Source organism: Triturus cristatus, chromosome 9 (assembly GCF_964204655.1).
Source record: "Triturus cristatus chromosome 9, aTriCri1.1, whole genome shotgun sequence".
In the NCBI taxonomy this organism is placed as follows: domain Eukaryota; kingdom Metazoa; phylum Chordata; class Amphibia; order Caudata; family Salamandridae; genus Triturus; species Triturus cristatus.
This window is the reverse complement of record NC_140592.1, coordinates 134,281,645-134,302,888: the sequence shown is the minus strand read 5'-3', so window position 1 is coordinate 134,302,888 and position 21,244 is coordinate 134,281,645. Positions and strand designations below refer to the sequence as shown.

The window sequence follows — 21,244 nt, the reverse complement described above, 5'->3', positions numbered from 1 at the left end:
TGACTTCAGCCGGTACCCTCCTGGTACCCACACGATCGCTGGCTAGCGGTTGAGAACTGAGTCCCCTCTGCTTTCAGGTTTTCCTTCACCACCGATCCAGGCTTGGATCGCTCTGAACATCGTCACTGGTCGCCTGCCAGCAACTTCTTCTTTCAGGCTCCTGAGACTACACGAGGACTCCCGACATCTTGACGAACTCCACGCAGCCGCAGCCTCCGGGCTAGGTAACTCGAGCATCTCGGTGCTCCATCGCAGGTTCGCTCTACAAGTGTCCAGTTCCTTTTTCGTTTAGTCCCACTGATCGGATCACTCCGGAATCAGTATCTCCAGACTCTAACCATTCGCATTTCACTGTTAGTGTAGATGGTTTCTCGTGCCCCTCGGGCATTTGTGTAAATTGTGCAACTGAAGTATTTTCCTAAGAGTTTTGTAGTATGCTTAGCTCCCTGACTCATAAAGAGCCAGGGTAGTCCTGTTATAAATAAATATCCTTTTATTTTCATAACAACTTGTGTGGTGTCCTTTCACTTGGTGTTCAAGGGGTATATGTGATGGTAAACAGCTGGCTTAACACGCCCTCTAGAGTTTAGCCTAAGACTGCTCGTATCCACGCTACTAGGATAGCTGGTCTAAAAGGTTGACTTACAACCAATCATCAATAAGGGTCGTTTGGAATGATACACAGTGATCACTAGAATAGTGAGCACTACATATCAGGCCAACTTCTCACAGGGGTGTAGAATGAGATGCGGCTGTTGAGGTATTCGGGGCCCATGTTGTGGAACGCTTTGTGTGCGTGGGTGAGGAGCCTGAACGTGATCCTCTTGCTGATGGGGAGCCAGTGCAGGTTTTTCAGGTGGGCAGATATGTAGCTGTGGCGAGGGATGTCAAGGATGAGTCGTGCGGAGGTGTTCTGTATGCGTTGTAGTTGTTTCTGAAGTTTTGCAGTGGTTCCTGCATATAGGGCATTTCCGTAGTCCAGTCGGCTGGTGACGAGGGCCTGGGTGACGGTTTTTCTGGTTTTGGTGGGGATCCACTTGAAGATTTTTCGGAGCATGCACAGGGTGTTGAAGCAGGAGGACGAGACGGTGTTGACTTGCTTGGTCATCGTGAGGGAGGAGACCTGGATGAATCCCAGGTTGCATGCGTGGTCCGATTGTGTCTGTGTGGCGCCCAGCGCTGTGGGCCACCAGGAGTCGTCCCAGGCGGATGGGGATTGTCCGAGGATGAGGACCTCCGTCTTGTCTGAGTTCAGCTTCAGGTGACTGAGCTTCATCCATTCTGCGACGTCTTTCATTCCTTCCTGGAGGTTGGTTTTGGTGGTGGCTGGGTCTTTGGTGAGAGAGTGTATCAGCTGGGTGTCGTCGGCGTAGGAGATGATGTTGATGTTGTGTTTGCGTGCGATGGCAGCGCGGGGGCTCATGTAGATATTGAAGAGGGTAGGGCTGAGCGAGGAGCCCTTGGGTATGCCGCAGATGATCTCGGTGGCCGCTGAGCGGAAGGGAGGGAGGCGGACTCTCTGGGTTCTGTCGGAGAGGAACGAGGTGATCCAGTCCAGGGCCTTTTCCTTGAATCCCAGTGTTGATGAGGCGGGTTATTAGGGTGCGATGGCATACGGTATCAAAGGTAGGGGTGGGCGAAATTTGCGAAATTCACATTCGCAAATTATCGTGAAAATGTTAAAAATCTCCGCAAACAAGCGGAAATATTGCGAAGATGCAGAAGTTTTTTTCCCGCCCGTTTGCGAGATTTTCTGCATGGTCGCGGCTCGCCAACTTACCCATGTGGTTGCTCGCGGGCGCGGCCATCTTGCTTTCACTTGTCTCGCGGTGCATGATCGCGAGAAGAAAGACATGATCGCACGACGCATGATGTCACTGCGGGCGCGAACTGTCGCGAGACAGTGCAAATGGCTACCAACAAACCAACATCTCATGGAGAACGCTACCGGATCGGGAAAACTTGTCGGCGAACGCGGGGATTCAGGTAAGGCGATCGCGCACACGCGAGAATGTATTATTTTACAGCGTGAGCAAGAAACAAATTATCGCTAAGCTGCGGAATGCGGAAATTTTGAAATTTTTGTGCTTTCCGTGGAACGCGAAAATGTCAAATTTTCGCAATTTCCGCGACCGGAACGAAATTTTAGCCCCGGCCTTATCAAAGGCTGCCGAGAGGTCCAGGAAAATGAGAGCGGTTGTTTCTCCGTTGTCCATCAGGGTCCTGATGTCGTCAGTGGCTGCGATGAGGGCGGTCTCGGTGCTGTGGTTGGCACGGAATCCGGACTGGGACGGGTCGAGCGAGTTGTTTGCCTCGAGGAATGCAGTCAGCTGTTTATTGACGGTCTTATTGATGACTTTAGCCAGGAAGGGAAGAAGATAGATGGGGCGGAAGTTTTTGAGGTCTTTGGGGTCCACTGTGGGTTTCATCAGAAGGGCGTTGATTTCTGCATGCTTCCAGCTCTCAGGGAAGGTGGCTGACGTGAAGGAGTTGTTTATGACGTTCCAGAGGTGGGGTGCGATGATGGTGTCGGTGTTGAAGATATATGATGGGGGCAAGGGTCCAAGGGGGAGCGGGAGTGGATGGTGTTCATGACGTCGGTGGTGTCTTCAGTGCTGATGGGGGTCCAGGCGCTGAGGGTGGTGGTGGGGGTCGTTGGGTCGGTGACTGGAGGCGAAGCCTGGGGTCCGAAGCTGTCGTGTATGTCTGCGATCTTCAGTGGAAGTACGTGGCAAGGGAGTTGCAGAAGTGTTGTGACGGTGTGATGTTGTTGTTGCTGGCGTTGGGGTTGGAGAGCTCTTTGACGATGTTGAAGAGTCCCTTGCTGTTGTGGGTGTTTCTGTCTAACCGCTCTTCGAACGATGACCTTTTGGTGGTGTGGATCAGCTGGTGGTGTTCGCGAGTAGCGTTCTTGAGGGATGTCATGTTTTCTGTTGTCCATTCGTGGCGCCAGGTTTTTTCGAGGGTTTGACAGGATTTCTTTGATTCTTTGAGGGCGTCTGTGAACCATGGGGTTTTCCTGTTGCCCGTCTTGCCTGGGGGGTTCTTCAGTGGGGCGAGGTAGTCGGCGCAGTTGGTGATCCACTGTGTGAGGTTGTGGGCTGCGACGTTGGTGTCAGCGGTGTCGGCTGGCGGGTCCTGGCTCAGTGATGAGAGGAGCTGGTCTGTGGTGACTTTGCTCCAGCATCTGCTGGGGATTTGTTGCGTGCAATGGTGGGATGTATTCTTTTTGAAGGTGAAATGGATGCATCTGTGGTCGGTCCAGTGTAGTTCGGTGGAGTGGCTGAAGGAGACGTGGTTGCTGGCGGAGAAGATGGGGTCGAGCGTGTGGCCAGCGAGGTGGGTGGGGGTGCTCACCAGTTGTTTGAGTCCGAGGTTGTCGAGCAGGGTGGTGGTGTTGTTGTTGTTTTTCTCCAGGTGGAAGTTCAGGTCCCCTAGGAGGATGTATTCTGGTGAGGCTAGGGCGTGCGGGCTGATGAAGTCGGCGATGGTTTCGTTGAATTGTGTGCGCGGGCCCGGGGGTCTGTAGATGAGCGTTCCTCTAAGGGTGGTCTTAGGGTCGGTGTGAATCTGGAAGTGTAGGTGTTCGGCGGCGGAGAGTGTGTCTTCGGCGTTGGTCGTGACGCTGATGGTGTTCCTGTAGATGAAGGCGACTCCTCCTCCGGTTTGGTTGACGCGGTCCTTCCGGCTGATCTTGTCTTGTCTTCCCTGGACCGGAATCAAGCATCCTAGGACCGGTTTCGGGGTTTCACCCCTCTTCAGCCAGGATAGCTTGACTCCAGTGGCGTAGTCAGCACGGGACCCACGTCTGGGCATACCCTTCCCACATAGGGCGAACAGCAAAATACACAAGATGATGGACAGAATGTTGCACATTGGCAAAACATTCACCCCCAAAAAGTGGCGTTTTCAGAATTGCAATTTAAAATCCAATTTCACCATACATTTGAATTTTAAATTGTGATTCCTCAGACACTAGACTTGAAGGGTTTCCCAATTGGAATTTGCACTTATAAAATGTAATAAGGTAATACTGAAGATAGGCTGCAGGTACACAGGGCTAAGACAGAAAAATGCCATCTTTGTAAAAGTTGCATTTTTAAAATTGTAATAATACATTCAACCTTGCCATTACATAGGCTTTATCATTACAGTGCCAAATATGACAGGTCCATCCCCTCTCAATTAGGAATTACTGCTTATTAAATGTAGTAAGGAATCCCCAAAGTCATCCTGGGAGTAGGGTAGGCCTCACAGTAGTAAAAACACTAATTTGGGAGTTTTTCACTGCCAGGACATATAAAACGTAAAAGTACATGTCTTTACTTTTACTTACACCCTATGGACTACCAAAGGCCTAACTTAGGGGTAGCGTATGTGTAATGAAAGGGAAGTTTAAGGCTTGGCAAGGGATTCTAAATTGCAAGTCGACATGGTAGTGTAAACTGCACACACAGGCTCCACAGTGGGAGGCCTGTGACATGTTTAAAGGGCTACTTAAGTGGGTGGAGCAATCGCTGCTGCATGTCTATTAGTACCATTTGATGTACAGGCCCTGGGCACAGATAGCTCATGCTCCTAGGGACTTATACGTAAATTAAATATGCCAATTGTGGATAAACCAATGTGACTAGGTTTTAAGCATAGAGCACATGCACTTTAGCACTGGTTAGCATTGTTAACGTGCCTAGAGTACTAAAGCCAACAAAACAATATCATCAAAACTGGAGGCAAGCAGGGAACATATTTGGGGGAAGACCATTCTAAGTCTGTCAGGTCTTAAACATGTCCTCCCCCAGTGGAAATTGAAGAGAACTACCCAACCTACTGGGAGCCCTTCATCACTAGGGCCGCAGAACCTGGGGTGATCCTCAGCCTTTGCGTGTTCTGACCCAGGTCTATGTTCCACCATAAAGTCCATTCTTTGTAGGGAGATGGACTACCTCAACAATTTTGGATTCTCACCCCTCATTCTTATTAGCCACCTGAGGGGCCTGTGGTTGGTCTGAATCTGGAAGTGAGTCTCAAACAGTTATGGTGTTAACTTTTCTAGCGCCCAGACCACAGGAAAGGCTTCCCTTTCAATAAAACTCCACCTCTGTTCCCTTGGAAGTAACCTTCTAGAGATGAACGTTACAGGTTGGCTTCTGCCCTCATCATTAAACTGCAAAGGTAATTCCCCATTGCCATGCTCTGAGGCATCAGTTTCAACAAATAATTCCCTGGAAATGTCAGGAGCCTTGAGCACAGGTGTGTGCACATGCCACATATTGTACATATGCTTGACAGGGCAGCATACATGCAATGTGTAAAATGTGTGCAGAAATAAAAATAAAAATTCTCCATGTTATTGCCTGCTTCCTTAAGGTATTTCTTTTATTAAAAAGAGTACAGTATGGCTATCTTTAGTAGGTCAGACTTTGTGTCACCTGCACTTATCTACCCAATTAGTGTTCACTTAAGGGATAGTGGTTCAAAGCACAACAAAGATTTATTTTCACTTAGAAAAAGGCATCTTTCAAGCGCAAAATAATTTTTGGGCCAGTATGCAAATATCTTTGCAAGAATTTGAGCTGCTTGCATCACTTTGCTTGCCATTTAACTAGCACAAATCCTTAGTACATGAGGCCCTAGCTTTCTGTTAAACATGCTCCACTGTGAAATTAAAAAAGTAAGCAGCTTTTATGAGCAATGTTATGATGGCAATAATTATCACTGTCAACTCGCTTTCCCAGGGAAACCCATGGAAGGGGTCCCTGGGCAATTTCCCACTTTGTCTGTGCCTTAAGATGCCTCTGCTCTGCATTGCCTTCATCCATGCTAACAGATTTACAGTCCTACAGCGCTCCACAATCCTTTATTTGGCAGAAACTATCCACCGCCTTAAGGTAACTACATCTTTGTTCCATAACATTATTTTTGTCTCTGCATTACATGTGTTAGCCAAATTGTGTCCTCCAGCAAAAAGCAAACATATTTCCTAGGAAGCGAAGATTCGCAAACCATTTCTATTTAGACTTGCAGTTCAGAATCTAAGCATATAGAAAGGTACAACACTATTGCAAAAATTAATAAATGAATCATTACGTTTTTTGCTTTCTATTCAGCTCCATCAGATAGAAGTGTGATGTCTGCAGCAAGCCCAAGTAAGTATTGCAATCTTAAAAAATTTATATAAATTAAGCACTATTAAATAACTGAATGACGGGTAGATGCATTTTAATCAACACAAAAGAAGTGAATGGTGTTGGAAAGTCGGTCTTGTTCAATTTTTTCTGTTTACACTTAAGCATTACCCGTTGGAAGGGACACTTTAGAAAACCACTAGCGTTTACTTGCCTAGTGATATATTGTAAAGACAACATACAAAGGGGCATATTTACAAGGACTTAACCCCACCATAATGTCACTTTTTCCAGTACTCTGGTGGCGTTAGCTCCTCCGCCTCATTTACAAGTTGGTGTTAGGCAACTTAAAGTGGCTTAACATTGCCTTGTAAATAATGCCCCTATTCACGCAGCACTCAGCATGAAAGAGGCGTGCAGTGGGTGTTGAAGTGGGCATTCTGCCACAACACCAATTTATTTTTTGACGCTGACCCATATTTACAAGGTATGGGGCATCGACAAAAACACAGCCAGGAATTACCTGGTCTTAAGCAGGCGATACGAGGAGAAATGTTTTACTTCTCCTCGTAGTCTGCTCTTTCCATGGGTGCTGCATTTTGCAGCACACATAGATAGAGCAAATCACCTGTAAAGATTGTTTATGTGCAGGAAAGTGCCCCTTAAAGCACATAAACCATTGCCCCTGTAGCACAGGCACCCCAGCAAAATGGCGCTGAGGTGCCTGCACTGGCCTAGGCAGCTTTTTAAGTGCCAGCACTTGGGGTCACACAGGGGTGCACACCATTCTTGTAAATACAGTGCATATCTGTGTTTTGAAACTGTTGAAGTGCGGCATTACAAATATTGGCGTAACACAGTGCACAGTTTTTTGTAAATATGCCCCATTAAGTTTAAGATTTAGAATTGCCTTATCTAATTAGCATATTTTGTATAGTGCAAGAGCAACTTACAGGTCACTTCAAAGTGCTTTCCAAGAGGTGGGATGGTGACAGAGGACTCAGGCATCTGGATTGTTTCAATATACCATATTATTAGATGCCGTAGTGTTAGTAATTGTAGCGTAATAAGAGCGTTAGTTCAGGGCCGGTTTTAGCACTGGTGGCACTCATTTTTGTTGCCCCCCCCCCCCCCAATGACCACCTCTGCCATGGATTCCCTCACTCCCTCCCGTTAACAGTCTCCATAATCACTCTCTCTCACTTGCATTCAATTCATTTTGTAGCGTCACTCATAAAAGGGAAGGGTGTCAGAGCAGTTTATATAACACACACATTGCACAGAGACTATCAATCATAGGTGTGTAAATCAGTGTATAGGAAATGTTACATAAGACAGAAGACAACAAGGGGAGGATTCACATGTCATCCATACAGGTAGGCAGTATAGTTGAAGAGTACTTGGTCTTGGGAAGCACAAACTCTGAATTCAAAATGTAACACAATGGCTCTCTTTAGTAAGAAGAACTGATTTGTACCTAAATGAACCCTTTTTGAACCATTAAGATAATGAAAGTCTGGGGGAAACATCCATGCGCTCTAATCTACAACTTGAAGTCTGCAGGCAGTTCTTTGATGACAGTTAATAGCTCACTGTTAACTGCAACTAACAAAAGAAAGTCTATGACAAAAGCAGTACCCCACTGACCTGTTTACCTTACATTCACTTGTGATCTGCATGTTACATGTTCTTTGCAGCAGGCATATTAACCCTCTGCTCTACCTTACCATGAATCAAAACTTCCATGAGTCAAAACGTCTATTAGACAAAACTCCGATCTCGCCAGGAAGAACATTAATCACCAGAGTTTTCTTGACATATTGTTTGTTGACTGAAAATTGCTGGAGGCCAGGAACGTGGCAGCAGGTGCTTTTAAGCACAATGTAAAATAGCAAACTGGCGCCCCCTTGTGAAGTCAGAACCCGGTGCAGTGCCATCGGTCGCACCGGCCCTGTGTTAGTTAAAAGGAGTTGGGGCGTCAGGGACCTTGTTAAAAAATACTTTCCAATAGAGATGCAACTAACTTTACATATGTCGTATTAGAAGTTTAATTGGATACTGTGGAATTGTTATTTGTTGGCTGGGATATCCGTCACATTTGAGGTGGAGTAACCCTGTCCGCCAAGATTGTGATCAGGCCCTCAGTCTTGAAATTAGGAAATATTGAGAATGAGTGGGGAAAAAAACTGCCTTTTGTGAGAACATTTTCATCTGTATTTTTTCAAGATTTCCAATTTACAAACGCAAAATACAATTATGTTTCCTAGACCCTTCTGGTTACTGGGACATATAGGATTTTTAGGTTCTGCCGGAACCCAAGGTACCCAGAGCCAACAACTGAGCTACCCCGTACAATGGTTTTTCTTTGTGTATAGACCAAATCATATGGTGAAATATGTAGTGTGAAAAATGGATGTCAAGGAAATCTATGTATTTCTGGAATGGGCTCAAGATATGGAGCTCAGGAGCAGTGGTTGTTTGTGCATCTCTGAATTTTTGGGTAACCATGCTAACAAATGATTTAGAGGGAATTTTTCAAAATATCTTCTCTCTTACATAGTGGCTTACATTTGGAAGGCACAAATGCGGTAAAATCCAGTTGGTAAAAATAAATGCTCTACTATTCAATGCTCCTGCAAATGTTACCTCACTTGTGTGGAAAGGCCTAGTGCCTGCAGAAGGAAATGGCCCAAAACCCAACATAGATACATCATATTTTTCCACTCAAATTTGACCCTTTTTTTGCAAAATGGGTAGCTGTGGATTTTGGGCCATAGCTCAGCCGGCACCTAAGGAAATCGAACAAACCTGCACATTTTTTTAAACTAGACACCTGCGTAAATTCAAGGTGGGGTGTCTTGCATGACTCTCACCAGGTGTTTGTACCCAGAATCCCTTGCAAACCTGAAACCTTGACTAAAAAGACACATTTCCTTCAAATTTGTGTGATGACATTTCTGGGATCTGTGAAGAGACACAAACTACCACCCTCCCAGCATTCCCCCAAGTCTCCTGATAATAATGGTACCCCACTTGTGTGGGTAGGCCAAGTACCTGTGGCAGAAAATAGCCCATAGCGCAATATGGATGCATCACATTTTTTCCACATTTTTACTCTTAAAACTGACCCCTTTTTTGCATAGTGGGTAGCTGTGGATTTGCAGCCATTGGTCAGCTGGCACCTACGGAAACCTAGCAAACTTTCACTCTTTTTTAAAAACTAGACAATAGGGGAATCTAGGGTGGGGTGACTTGCGTGGCTTCACTAGGTTTTTAGCCCAGAATCCCCTGCAAACCTCAAACTGATTAAAAAACATATTTCCCTCACATTTCTGGGATGAAAAGTTCTGGAATCTGTGCGGAGCCACAAACTTCCTTCCACCCAGAATTCCCTCATGTCCCATGTCTCCTCATTTGTGTGGGCAGGCCTAGTGCCCGTGGCAGTACACGGCCCAAAACACAATATCAATACATAATATTTTTCCACTCAAAACTGCCCCTTTTTTTGCAAAGTGGGTATCAGTGGATTTTGGGCCATAGCTCAGCCACACCTAAGGACACCTAGTAAACTTTCACAATTTTTAAAAACTAAACAACTAATGGAGTCCAGGGGTGCATGACTTGCATAGCTCTCACTAGTCAATTTTACCCAGAAGACATTGTAGACACCCAACTTTGGTGAAAAACACATATTTTACTCACATTCCTGTAACTGAAATAACTGGAGTGTGCGAGGAGCCACAAATTTCCTACAACCCTAAGTTCTCACATCCCCTGATAAGAATGGTACCCCAATTGTGTGGGTGAGCCAACTGACCATGACACAAAAGGCTCTAAAGCGCTAAAGAGATAGGTAAGCAATAGTGGTGCCATTGGTATTTGAGGCCATGGTGTGGCACCACCGATGCAAACCTACAAATCGCAGGCATATTTCATAATAAGATGAGCAAGGGATTCAGGGTGGTGTGCCTTGCATGGATCCCATGAGGTTTTCCTACCCACATACCCTACACGCCTGAAATTTGCCTGAAATCACGCTTTTCCTTTACATTTCTGTGGTAGAAACCTCCCGAATCTACAGGAATCCACAAAAATTACTACCATTTAATGTTACTCACTTGTGCTGATAAAAATGCTGCACCACTTGTGTGGCTGGGCCTAGTGCCCACTACAGGAACGGATCAAATCCAAATCAATGGGAATCCAGTCAGAAAGGCTCCCATTGACCTTGTTTGGATCTGCTCCTATATGTCCTCCTATGGGGTGAGAGAATGTCCATGCCCATAGTGGTTAATTCCCACCCCTATGTTTGTTTAAAAAAGGACGCTCCCTAGTGCCTGGTGGGCTTTCTGCACACCTCCCTTGGGGTGACATATTGGGGGCAATCAGCCTTATCTGCCCTCCATGTGACAGAAAGACTGTTGCTTTATTGTTTTTTATAGGGGGCATGGCCATGCCCTTAGCGGGCAGCTCCCACCCATATATTTATTGTTTTAACTATCCCTGGTTTTTGCTGGGCTTTCTGCCTCAGTGGGGACAGATTGGGGTAACTACCATCAACCGCACCCAGGAAGGCAGAAAAACTGAGGGGCTTAGTTACAAGCCCCTTGCGCTGCCTGTGCGTCACTTTTTCCCATGTTAAAAGTGACGCACCGGTGGTGGAAGGGGCTTGTAAATAAGCCCTCGAAATTTTAAGTTTTCCTCCTGTGGGAGCACAAGGTCTTGTTTAAAGGACTGCTCACCTTTTCCTGATTTCGAGTGGGTGGATCCCTGTTTGGGGATTGCTGATTTGTGGTGATTCTCAAGCAGGGATCCACTTCTCAGAGGTACCACTGAAAGGGGAGATTTCCCCTTTCCAACAATACATCTGCTAAGAGAATCAGTGCTTTTGGGGCTGAGATATCTCCCCGAGCACAGATTCAGTGATAGTATAATGAGCCTATTGGCTCTTTTTACTTTCACTTTTACTGCAATTCATGTCAGCATGTCCAGATGCACAAAGATTGTCATTGCAGTAAAAAAAAAAACACTCAGGATGCGCAGGAAGCTTTTCACAAGCAGTCAGAGCTACAAATAAAATACAGGGCTTTACATACCTTCCTAGTGTCAGCCAATGGTCCACAGATGCAATGGGAGAGGCATGCGAGTGTTAGCCATTGGACAACACCCACACTGAAAGGGCTATACATTGTAATGTTGGTTTTATGATATATATACATTTGATTATTAAAAAAAACGAATATATATATATATATATTCCAGCTCCCAGTACAACAGCCTGCTGCACTCATAAACGGGTGCATGTCGGGCGGGGCTGCTCCCGCCTCTATATGACGCTACCAACTCCACTGGGTAATTGTACCCTCCAAGGATCACAGCACTCACGGGGGCGAGATCCCAAGATTTATTCACCAAATGAACTCGGGGCGCCCAGATGCGTTTCGGCAATCCGCCTTTGTCGGATTATATATGCAACAGTGAAAGGACTGTCAGATATATCTATTTGTGCACATATATATATATATATCTATATATATATATATCTTACCTACTGGCAGTCGCCAGTAGGTAGTTATAGTTATAGTATTTAGTAGTATAGTAGTTATAGTAAGTTTCCATAGAAAGAGCAGTTTTTGTTTTGCTTATAACTTTGGCGTCGTTTGATGAATCTTCATGAAATTTTCCAAACTAATTCTTTGTTCATATCAGCTCCTATGTTGAAAGTTTGGGACCGAGAAAAAAGGGGGGTCCCAAAACATGTTTTCTCAATGCAATTTCCATAGGAAACTTTAGACAAGGCTACAGGTCGAACGGGTGAACGGAATTACCCCAAATTTGGCAGGGAGAAGGGTATTGGTCTAGAAAGCACGATTTTGTTATTTGGTGTAAATCCGTTCAGTAGTTTTGGAGAAATTTACAGATATCGATATTTGGGAATTCTGCCATCTGATTGGCTGAGGCATTACGAGGACGAGCTTGCTGCTTATTGGCTGCGAGCTGTTGCAAGTAGGAAGTGTTGGCAGCCATTTTGTGATTCCGTTGAAACGAGTGAGGGGAAAAAAGGGCGAAAAGTGAAGGAAACAGGAGGATAAGAGCACTGTAACCTCTGTGGGGGAGTGCGAAGCGAAGTACTCAATCCTACCGGTCTGAAAGTGCGGCGTTGCTCAGAGTGACATGGTGCTGAGATGAGATGCTGCTACACTCGGGTATGAAACCGAGAGCCTAAACCGTGAGCTCATTGCTGTAAAGTGATTTGCTCTGGTCTTTGTAGCATACCTGTGCAAGTAGTGTTAGTAGGCGTTTATAACATACAGGGAGTGGAAAGCGAACTACTGACCCCTACCATGCGTTTATACTATACCTGAAGAGGGAAGCGAAGTATTCACGCCTACCGGTGGGAAGACTCAGGGATCAAACCGAGCTGATTGCTGTAAAGTGATGGGCTTTGGGCGCTGTAGCATACTGGCTGCTGTAGTATAACTGTGTAAGTAGTGTTAGTATGCGTTTATACTATACAGGGAGTGGGAAGCAAACTACTCACCCCTACTGGTCTGAAGACTCGAGGATTAAACCGTGAGCCTAAACCGTGAGCTCATTGCTGTAAAGTGATGTGCTCTGGGCGCTGTAGCATACCTGTGGAAGTAGTGTTAGTTTGCATTTATACAATACAGGGAGTGGGAAGCGAACTACTCACCCCTACCGGTCTCAAGATTGGTGGATGAAACCATGAGCTCATTGCTGTAAAGTCATATGCTCTGTGTAGTATTCCAATGTAAGTCATAGTAGAATGTTAGCATGTAATGCTACTAGAATGTAAGTATGTAATGTTAGAATGTAGGGCTGTCATGAGGGCAATCTTGGGGAGTTTGTACACGGTGCTGGAGAAGACGGTTGCCTTGCTGTCTGCTTCTGTTGGTGGCTGTTTAAGCTGTCTTCTTTTCCTGCAATAAATCTACTTATCGGATCCACTCCTGTCTGCCTCTTCACTACATAAATTTGGCAACAAGCGGGAGAAGGTAAAAAGAAGGCAGCACTCACCAATATTTTGAGCTTCCTTGCGTTCTGCTGAAGACCCATTTTCTTTGTGAAGCTGTTTCCACTCATCCCAGGGTCATCGGCTCATCGAACTATGTGATCCGACCTCTGGTAGGATTTATATTTTTTGATTTTGGGCTTCCTCTGCCTCTTCACTACACGCTGGTTGCTGTACTACACGTGTGCAAGTAGTGTTAGTATGCGTTTCTACTCATTCTGTTGTTATGCAGTAACCAATGCATCATGACCCTATGGAGCGCCACCTCCCAGGCGCAGTTCGTACAATGTCCCGGGGTGTGCATCCGCGGGACATTTATGTTTGCTATTACAGGGTGGGAGCATGGCTTCTACCCCGTGAGAGCAAATTCTTGTTTGTCTCGTTGAAGCGAGAGGAGGAAAACCTCGTATCGCTTCAATAAAGCGGATCCGCATGGTAAAAATGGAGAAAACAAAATGACTTGTAAACGCCCAGCTGACCGGCTTCATCGAAGAGAACTCCATCCTGGACGCCTCCCAGTCTGGATAAAAGCAGCAACCACAGCACTGAGACCGCCCTCCTTGCCGCCACTGACGACATCCTCATGCTACTGTATCAGGGACACACTGCGGCCCTCATCCTTCTAGACCTCTCTGCAGCCTTCGACACCGTCTCACATCGCACGCTCGCAGCCAGACTTCACGACACAGGAATACAAGGAGCCGCCCTTGACTGGATCCAATCCTTCCTCTTCAGCAGAACCCTGTGGTAAATTTAATTACCTAGACTTAATTTATGCGGTAAAATTAAATAAGAATAACTCAGTAAAAATAAGAGGCCGAATCTGTGGCATTTGAGGTTTTAAAATGGGTTTATTCCTTACAAAGGAATTGGTTCGAACCAGGCAATCGTATTCCGTCACCACTAAGGTTCGGGAAGGGATAGAAGCAATACTTTATTGACAGGTTGTCACATTTATAGTAAATGCATTACAGTGAAGACATATGCAGAAGGCGTTACAGCTGAGAAGAGAGATAAGAATACACATACGTAATGAAAAGGCGTTACAATAGGCGTGCATGAGGGCATGTACTAGAAACGTCATTATGATGATGACACAAGTGGGTGGATCCATAAGAGAATCCTGCAAAGTCAGCAGAAATACTTGCCAAATATGCGCGCACAGTAGCATGACGTGTGATTGACGTGTAACTGGAGGGTAGAGAGGACTTGACATTTAGCCCTATATGAGGAGACAGGAGTCTGGGATGTCAGAACAACCTAATCCCAAATCGTATCTAATATCTTGTGTTTAAGGAACTGTATTATCTGGAGGGAAAGGTCTCTCAGGCAGAGGCTATCCTATACTAACTACTAGTGCGTGTATAAGCGTCTACGTGTCTGCATGAGATGCGAGGGGCATGGGCCTACCATGGCAACAGAAGCCATGAATTACTTGCACGGAGACAGTAAGGCCGGGCCCTTTGCTCTGTAGCTGGAAGGATGTTTACCTAAACTACTAGACAGGAATGCATTTCTCGAGGAGCGGAGCAGATAACTTGAAGGCTGAATACAGTCTTGGCAGGCAACAGGCCGGGCCAGGCACCGTTAGCCGCGCAGGAAGTAAGACAAAGGTCATGGATACAGATACAGGTCCAGGCTGGAGCATTCAGAGGCAGAAGCAGGAAAAGCTTGATGGCAGAATTCAGGTCCTACCTTGCCAGAGCTGGAAAACGTGAAAAGTATACCATATAAAGACGGTGGCATTGCATACTTAGGAACAGAATATTCAACCCATTCATGGCGGATCTGAAAGAGGACATGTTGACGTTGGACACATATGTATTTGCGTCTTCATAGCTTGAAGTGGAGGGAACATACATGCACTTGTAGCATGTACATGGAGCCGTTGGGGTCTAAGATAGGGGACATAATTGACCATAAAAATTCATATTTCCTCATTCCCTCCTTGTCCCCTACGGACCCTTCATGAGATATCGATCCTCAGGAATCCATCAATCTGTTCATGTAACATGATTTGCTCTTCTTTCTTCTTCCGGGATTTTGAACGAGAACTTGAACGTGGAATACATGACGTGGCACACAGGCCGCAAATCGCTGGTCCACATTGTAGACACAGGCAACAACTGAATACTATGAGAAGGCCAATACCTAGGAAGGATAGGACTTTCCATCCCCAGGCTGACAACACGCTCCAGAACCAACCGGACCATGTCCAGGTGCCGGGATTCTGATGTATCTGGCTTGCAATCTAATGAAGACGAGTTATGGCTTTATATACGGATGGCGCGTTTTCTGGAATGAAAACACAACAACTTGATCCGATGACTCTACAGGCTCCGCCCCTATCGGCCAGGATGACGTCAAGGACAAGACGATTTTGGAGGACAACAATCCGCATCGCAGACTGCTCCTCTGTTAAGTTGCCTAGGGCAGAGGTAGTTTCATTCACTACTGCTTCAAGGGTTCTGGTTAATCTACGTATCAGTTTACTATTAGAGACAACACCTATGTAAGGAAAGAGACCTTTATTGAAGTCTGTATATTGTTCCCATGCTGTTTCAGTGTAGTCAACAATCGGGATATCTCTCTGGGGTCTATTGTGTACTAGATGGGTATTTCTATGATAATCAGGAGGGGCTAGGAAAACAGGTGGCAGAAGGAATGCAATGTAACAGGTACCATCCCAATCTAAAGGTAAGCGTATATATGCGGTATGACCACAAATGAAGTAGGAATGACGGGAAGCTCTAAATGTAGACTTGCCTTTATCACTGAATTCGATCACAGTGGTGCATTTACTATGACCCAGGTATACTGAACCATTCTTTCTTACACATAATTCACCTTTGACTGGTAATACTGACATAGCAGGTAAGACTAGTGCAGCTTCGGATTCAACATTCAGAATCATGAGGTTGAGTGTAAAATTACCTAATCCATATACTTCATTTTCTAGGTCAGTTCCTGTCCTTTTGGGAAGTCCCTCCTTGTTAGGGTTACAGGCTTTAAGCAAAACTAAGTTCAGGTTTCCCCATACCCAGTTGCTCTGGTAAACTACAGTATTTGAATCTAAAGAATTAATCAAACTAAATTATGCGCCACAGGAACCATTATGTGTGAATGGATACGGAAAGAGAGGCAGAACTCCTTTGTATTTCTGATAGGGAGGGAGTCGGCCACATATCCAACAATTTGTAGCATTGCTGGCCTGATGGGAGTGATGTAACATACTAATGAATGTGTTGTTGCGCAGCGCGAGTCTATAGGGCAACTCATGTGAAGGTAATTCGCTAAAAGAATGTTCGGCAGTATCATTGTAAGCAGAATGAGCACGCTTGAAAATAGGATAGTATATGTGCAACAGTATACTTGCAGCAATAATCAACAAATTTAGAAAAAACATAATCAACAATGTCACTATACAGTGACTATGAAGTGATTTACAATATGCACGTTTCTTGAGCTGTTTCTGTCTATCTCTCTCTCGATTTCGGTCTAGAGGATACATGTCAGAGACTAATTCAACCGATTCACCTAGGAGAGGACTTAAACAATCAAATTGTCTGACTTGCTAGACCTTAGTTTCAGTTTATAGTTTTGGGAAACAGTGTTCTCGACCAGGGGGAGTTTTGAATCAGTCTGTGGAAGGGGGCAGGGCTGAGAGTTCAAATCAGAAGGTAGTCCATGAAATTTCTTGATATGGCTCGAGTGTAGCCAACCCTTGCGACCCTCGACCTTCACTGCTGTCCTCGTGGTCAGGAGTACTAATCTCGGCGTTTGCCAGCGAGGCTCCAACGGGCTCCTCCTGTCGAAATTTCTTATGAAGACAAAATCTCCGGGAACCACTTCATGGGGCTTCACCTCGGTGTTGTCGGGAAAGGCTGCAGCTACCTGTGAACGGCAAGATTGTAGTGCAGACATCAAGGAAGCAAGGTAATCTGTCAGCATATTACAATCAACATCAGTGATTTTACGAGGTATAGGCGTCCCCACATATTTGGTGGCCTACCGAAGACCACCTCGTACGGGGATAGCCCTGTGCGAGAATGTGCTACCATTCTCATGTAAAAGAGTGCAACTGGTAAGGCTACTATCCAGTCGACGCCTTTCTCTCTACAGATTTTTGAAAGTCGAATTTTCAGAGTCTGATTATGACGTTCCAAGAGACCTGCTGCCTCGGGATGCCGGACACAGTGAAATTTCCATTGATAACCTAACAGGAGTGAAATGTGTTTCATCAGCTCGGATGAGAACGGTTGGCAATTATCTGAGTACACGATACGGGGCAAACCATACCGTGGGAAGAATTCACGAACCAGCTGCTTGGCAGTGGTCGGGGCAGTGTAATCTGAGACTGGATATGCTTCTGTCCAACGGGAAAGAGCGCATACAACTACGAGGACATATTTGAATCCTCGACATCGTTCCATCTGGATATAATCCATCTGGAGGACTTCAAAAGGGTGGTCAGGAGGTTGAAATCCACCTTGCTCTACAGGTACACCTTTACCTGGGTTGAACTGACAACAAATCATACAAGTACGGACTTTCTGTTTGGCTGCAGCTCGTAAGTGTTTATTAAACCAAATGTTTTGAATACTGTCTAACATAGCTTTTTCTCCTAGATGTGCTGGACTATGTATTGTGTTAATGATAACTTGAACCATTGAGTCGGGGAGAAACCATGTAGATTTTCCCTTCGTCATCCATCCCTGATCTGTTTGGATCCCTCCTAGTTCAGTCCATTTCTTGGTTTCCTCTGGTGTAGCATGTGTCTGTATGTCAATTACATCAAGGGCGGGATCCCTAACTGTCATGCAGTGTGTCGGTGTCGGAACTATTGTTTTTGTCAAGTCAGTTGCATGAGTTCTATTCTGTACTGTTTGCTTAGCCGTTCGGTCTGCTAGGTCGTTACCCTGGGAAATGATATCGGTGACTTTTGTATGAGCCTTGCACTTCATGATAGATATCGAAGTAGGCAGATGTATTGCATCTAACAGAGCTTGAATGAGGGGACCGTGTTGAATGTTGGCACCGTGAGAAGTCAAATAACCTCTTTCTCGCCAAAGGACTCCGAAGTCGTGTACAACTCCGAATGCATAACGTGAATCTGTGTATATGTTGACTCTTTTATTTCTGGCTTGAATACAGGCTTGTGTCAGAGCGATGAGCTCTGCTGCTTGAGCTGATAATGTGTCAATACAATTTGTTTCAATGACTTCGGTGTCTGTCGTGACTGCGTAAGCGGCCACTAATTCTCCTGTACTTGTTCTCATGCATGACCCATCCACATAAAGTGTCAGGTCTGGGTCTGGTAATGGGACATCTGTCAAGTCTTGTCTGGGTTTTGTCGTAATAGTAATGACTTCAATGCAATCATGTGCCAGTGGGTCTGTTCCACTTAATGGCAAATGTGTGGCAGGATTTAATGTACTGCAGCGTCTGATTTCTATGTGTGGCTGGAACAATGTTAATTCGTAACCTGTCAGTCGCGCTATAGTCAAGTGCTGAGTCTGAGTTCGGTTTAAAAGAACTTCCACGGAGTGTGGAACTTGCACTGTCAATTGATGTCCTAATACTATGGAATCGCTTTGTCTGATCGCTAAAGCTGTTGCTGCGACTGATTTCAGGCATGTAGGCAGAGCCTGAGCTACTGGATCTAATGTGCTGGAAAAGTAAGCACACGGCTTGTGTGAACCTGCTTGTTCCTGAGTGAGTACTGACAAGGCAGTACCTTCGCGTTCTGTAACGAAGAGTGTAAAAGGCTTACTGTAACATGGTGTCGCTAAAACAGGTGCTTGACATAAGGCTTTCTTTAAGTCTTCAAAAGCTTGTGTATGTGCCTGAGTCCACGGGAGGACAGTCGAAGTCGCTGCCTCCTGGGTTGTCAACTGAATGAGTGGCTTTACTAAAAATGCATACTGGGGAATCCATTGTCTACAGTACGAAGTGAGACCTATGAAGGCCCGCACCTCCTTTTGTGTCTTGGGTGGTGGCATGTTTACAATTAACTGGATGCGATCAGGTGTGAGCTGTCTTCCCCCCTTGGACAGCAAGTGCCCAAGGTACACAACTTGCTGAACACAGAATTGCAGCTTCGAAGGGGACACCTTGTGCCCCTTGTCGGCCAGAAAATGTAAAACCGTCAGTGATGCTTTTTCACATTCGGGTTCGCTTCGGGCGGTGATCAGCAGATCATCGACATACTGAAGCAGTGCAGTGTTAACAGGCATGTGGATACTGTCAAGTTGTCTTTTCAGTGCTTGGCTGTAGATGCTGGGGCTTTCTGTGAATCCTTGAGGTGCGCGTGCAAATTTAAAGCTTCGTCCATTTAAACTAAATCCGAACAAATATTGGCTTTCCGGATCGATTGGGACGCTAAAGAAGGCGTTCTTGAGGTCAATTACAGTAAAGAACGTTGCTTCTGAATCAATAGCTGTCAATAATGAAGAGATATCTGGAACCACGGGATATTGTGGTACAATGCATTTATTCAATTCGCGCAGATCAATAATTAATCGATAAACTGGTGGTGCTTTTGGATCAGTTCGTTTAAGAACCGGAATTATAGGGGAATTACACACATTGGAGTCGGTTTCCACAACCACTCCTTGTGCAATGAGCTCGTCAATGATTTGCAGCAAAGCCACTACAGCATCTGGAGGTAACTTATATTGTCGAATTCGTGGTAATACCACTCCTGTTTTGAGTGTGACTCGATATGGTGTAATGTGCATACAACCTACATCAGTAGGGCCTTGTGCCCATAAATGTGCAGGGACATTCTGTAACCTGTGATCCATGTCTCTAAATACATAGTGACCTTTAAAGTCACGCAAAAATAGTCGTACCCCCTCCGGGGAACAACATATTACAGCTCCTAGAGCTTTCAGTGTCTTTATACCTAACAAGTTTTCTGGGCATGATTTTGTAAGCAATAGATCTGTAGTCCGTGTCAATGGACCAACTGTAAGAGGCAGAGGTTGCGATACTTCATTAACAATAGGTTGTCCTGAGAATCCAAGGGAACCATTTTGTGAGCCTGAGAGGGGTGCCCCTGGAACCTCGTCGTGACTTATAGTTGTTCTGCTTGCCCCTGTATCAATTAAAAACTTTCTGTCTTTCCCTAATACTTGACTCTGTACATAAGGACCCTCTTGATCTACGGGAACCTCAATAAGGGGTAAGCCAACTTCCCTCTCTAGGCTATTTCATGTGTATCGCTGATAATCTGGATAGTCATTTTGTGCATACTGGTACATCTGTTGTGTCGTGTTTTGTGTTGCGGCAATAGGCTGTGACTGTGGTACCGCTACGGTCTGTTGTGCAGCTTGCATAGGCTGTACATTCTGAGGTACTTGTTGTTGGATCTGATCCTGTCTAGGCGGACGTGGTCTCTCCTTCGTTTTACCCGTAGAGATATTATGTTTCAGAACTGCACAATCGTTTATATAATGGCCTGGCTGTTTACAATAGTTGCATGTCCCTTTAACGGGAACCGCTGAATTACTGGACTGTGTTGCACCCTTTTTATGACTGTCAGCCGAAACTGACTGGGCGACGAGCATTTTCATTTTCGTGTCTTTCATACGTCTCTGTTCGTGTTCTTGTTCTTCTCTAATTCTATTCTGGTGATACTGTAACATTTGTAACATTTGTGACGGGGTATTAGCTTGCCAAGAGCTCTCTACTTTCAATACTCTGTTCTTAACCTGAGGCAAGGAATTTTCGACTAGTTTCGTTACAAAAAGATGTGGATATGAATCGCTACTTGCTTTCAGGCCGCTGTTAATACCAAAACATTTTTCAAATCGGGAATAAAAATCACTAGTGTCTTCATCGGGTTTCTGTTTGCAAGCTGAGATTGCTCCCCAGTCTTCCTTTTTCGTAGTTAATAGACGTGGCAATACTTGTACTAATAATCCTGGTAATGCTTTAGTTTTGTCTCCAAGCCCTACGCCTGCAGTTCGGGCATTTTCTTCGTTTTCTAATGCTGTCCAATCAATCTTTTGTTCTCCCACCTCCCACTCTTTTTCTTTGAGTTTCTCGTAAATACCGGCAGGCAATAATACTTTCAATATTT

At 45.3% G+C, this 21,244-nt stretch overlaps 1 protein-coding gene across 1 annotated transcript in view; it reads left to right on the top strand.

Moving 5' to 3' along the window:
- LOC146797518 (inter-alpha-trypsin inhibitor heavy chain H4-like) overlaps positions 1–21,244 on the top strand; it is a 548,934-nt gene that overhangs the window by 381,415 nt on the left and 146,275 nt on the right. Inside the window, exon 21 of the mRNA XM_085627617.1 lies at positions 6,108–6,146. Coding sequence (XP_085483743.1) covers positions 6,108–6,146 — 39 coding nt within the window. The remainder of the gene's footprint in view (positions 1–6,107; positions 6,147–21,244) is intronic.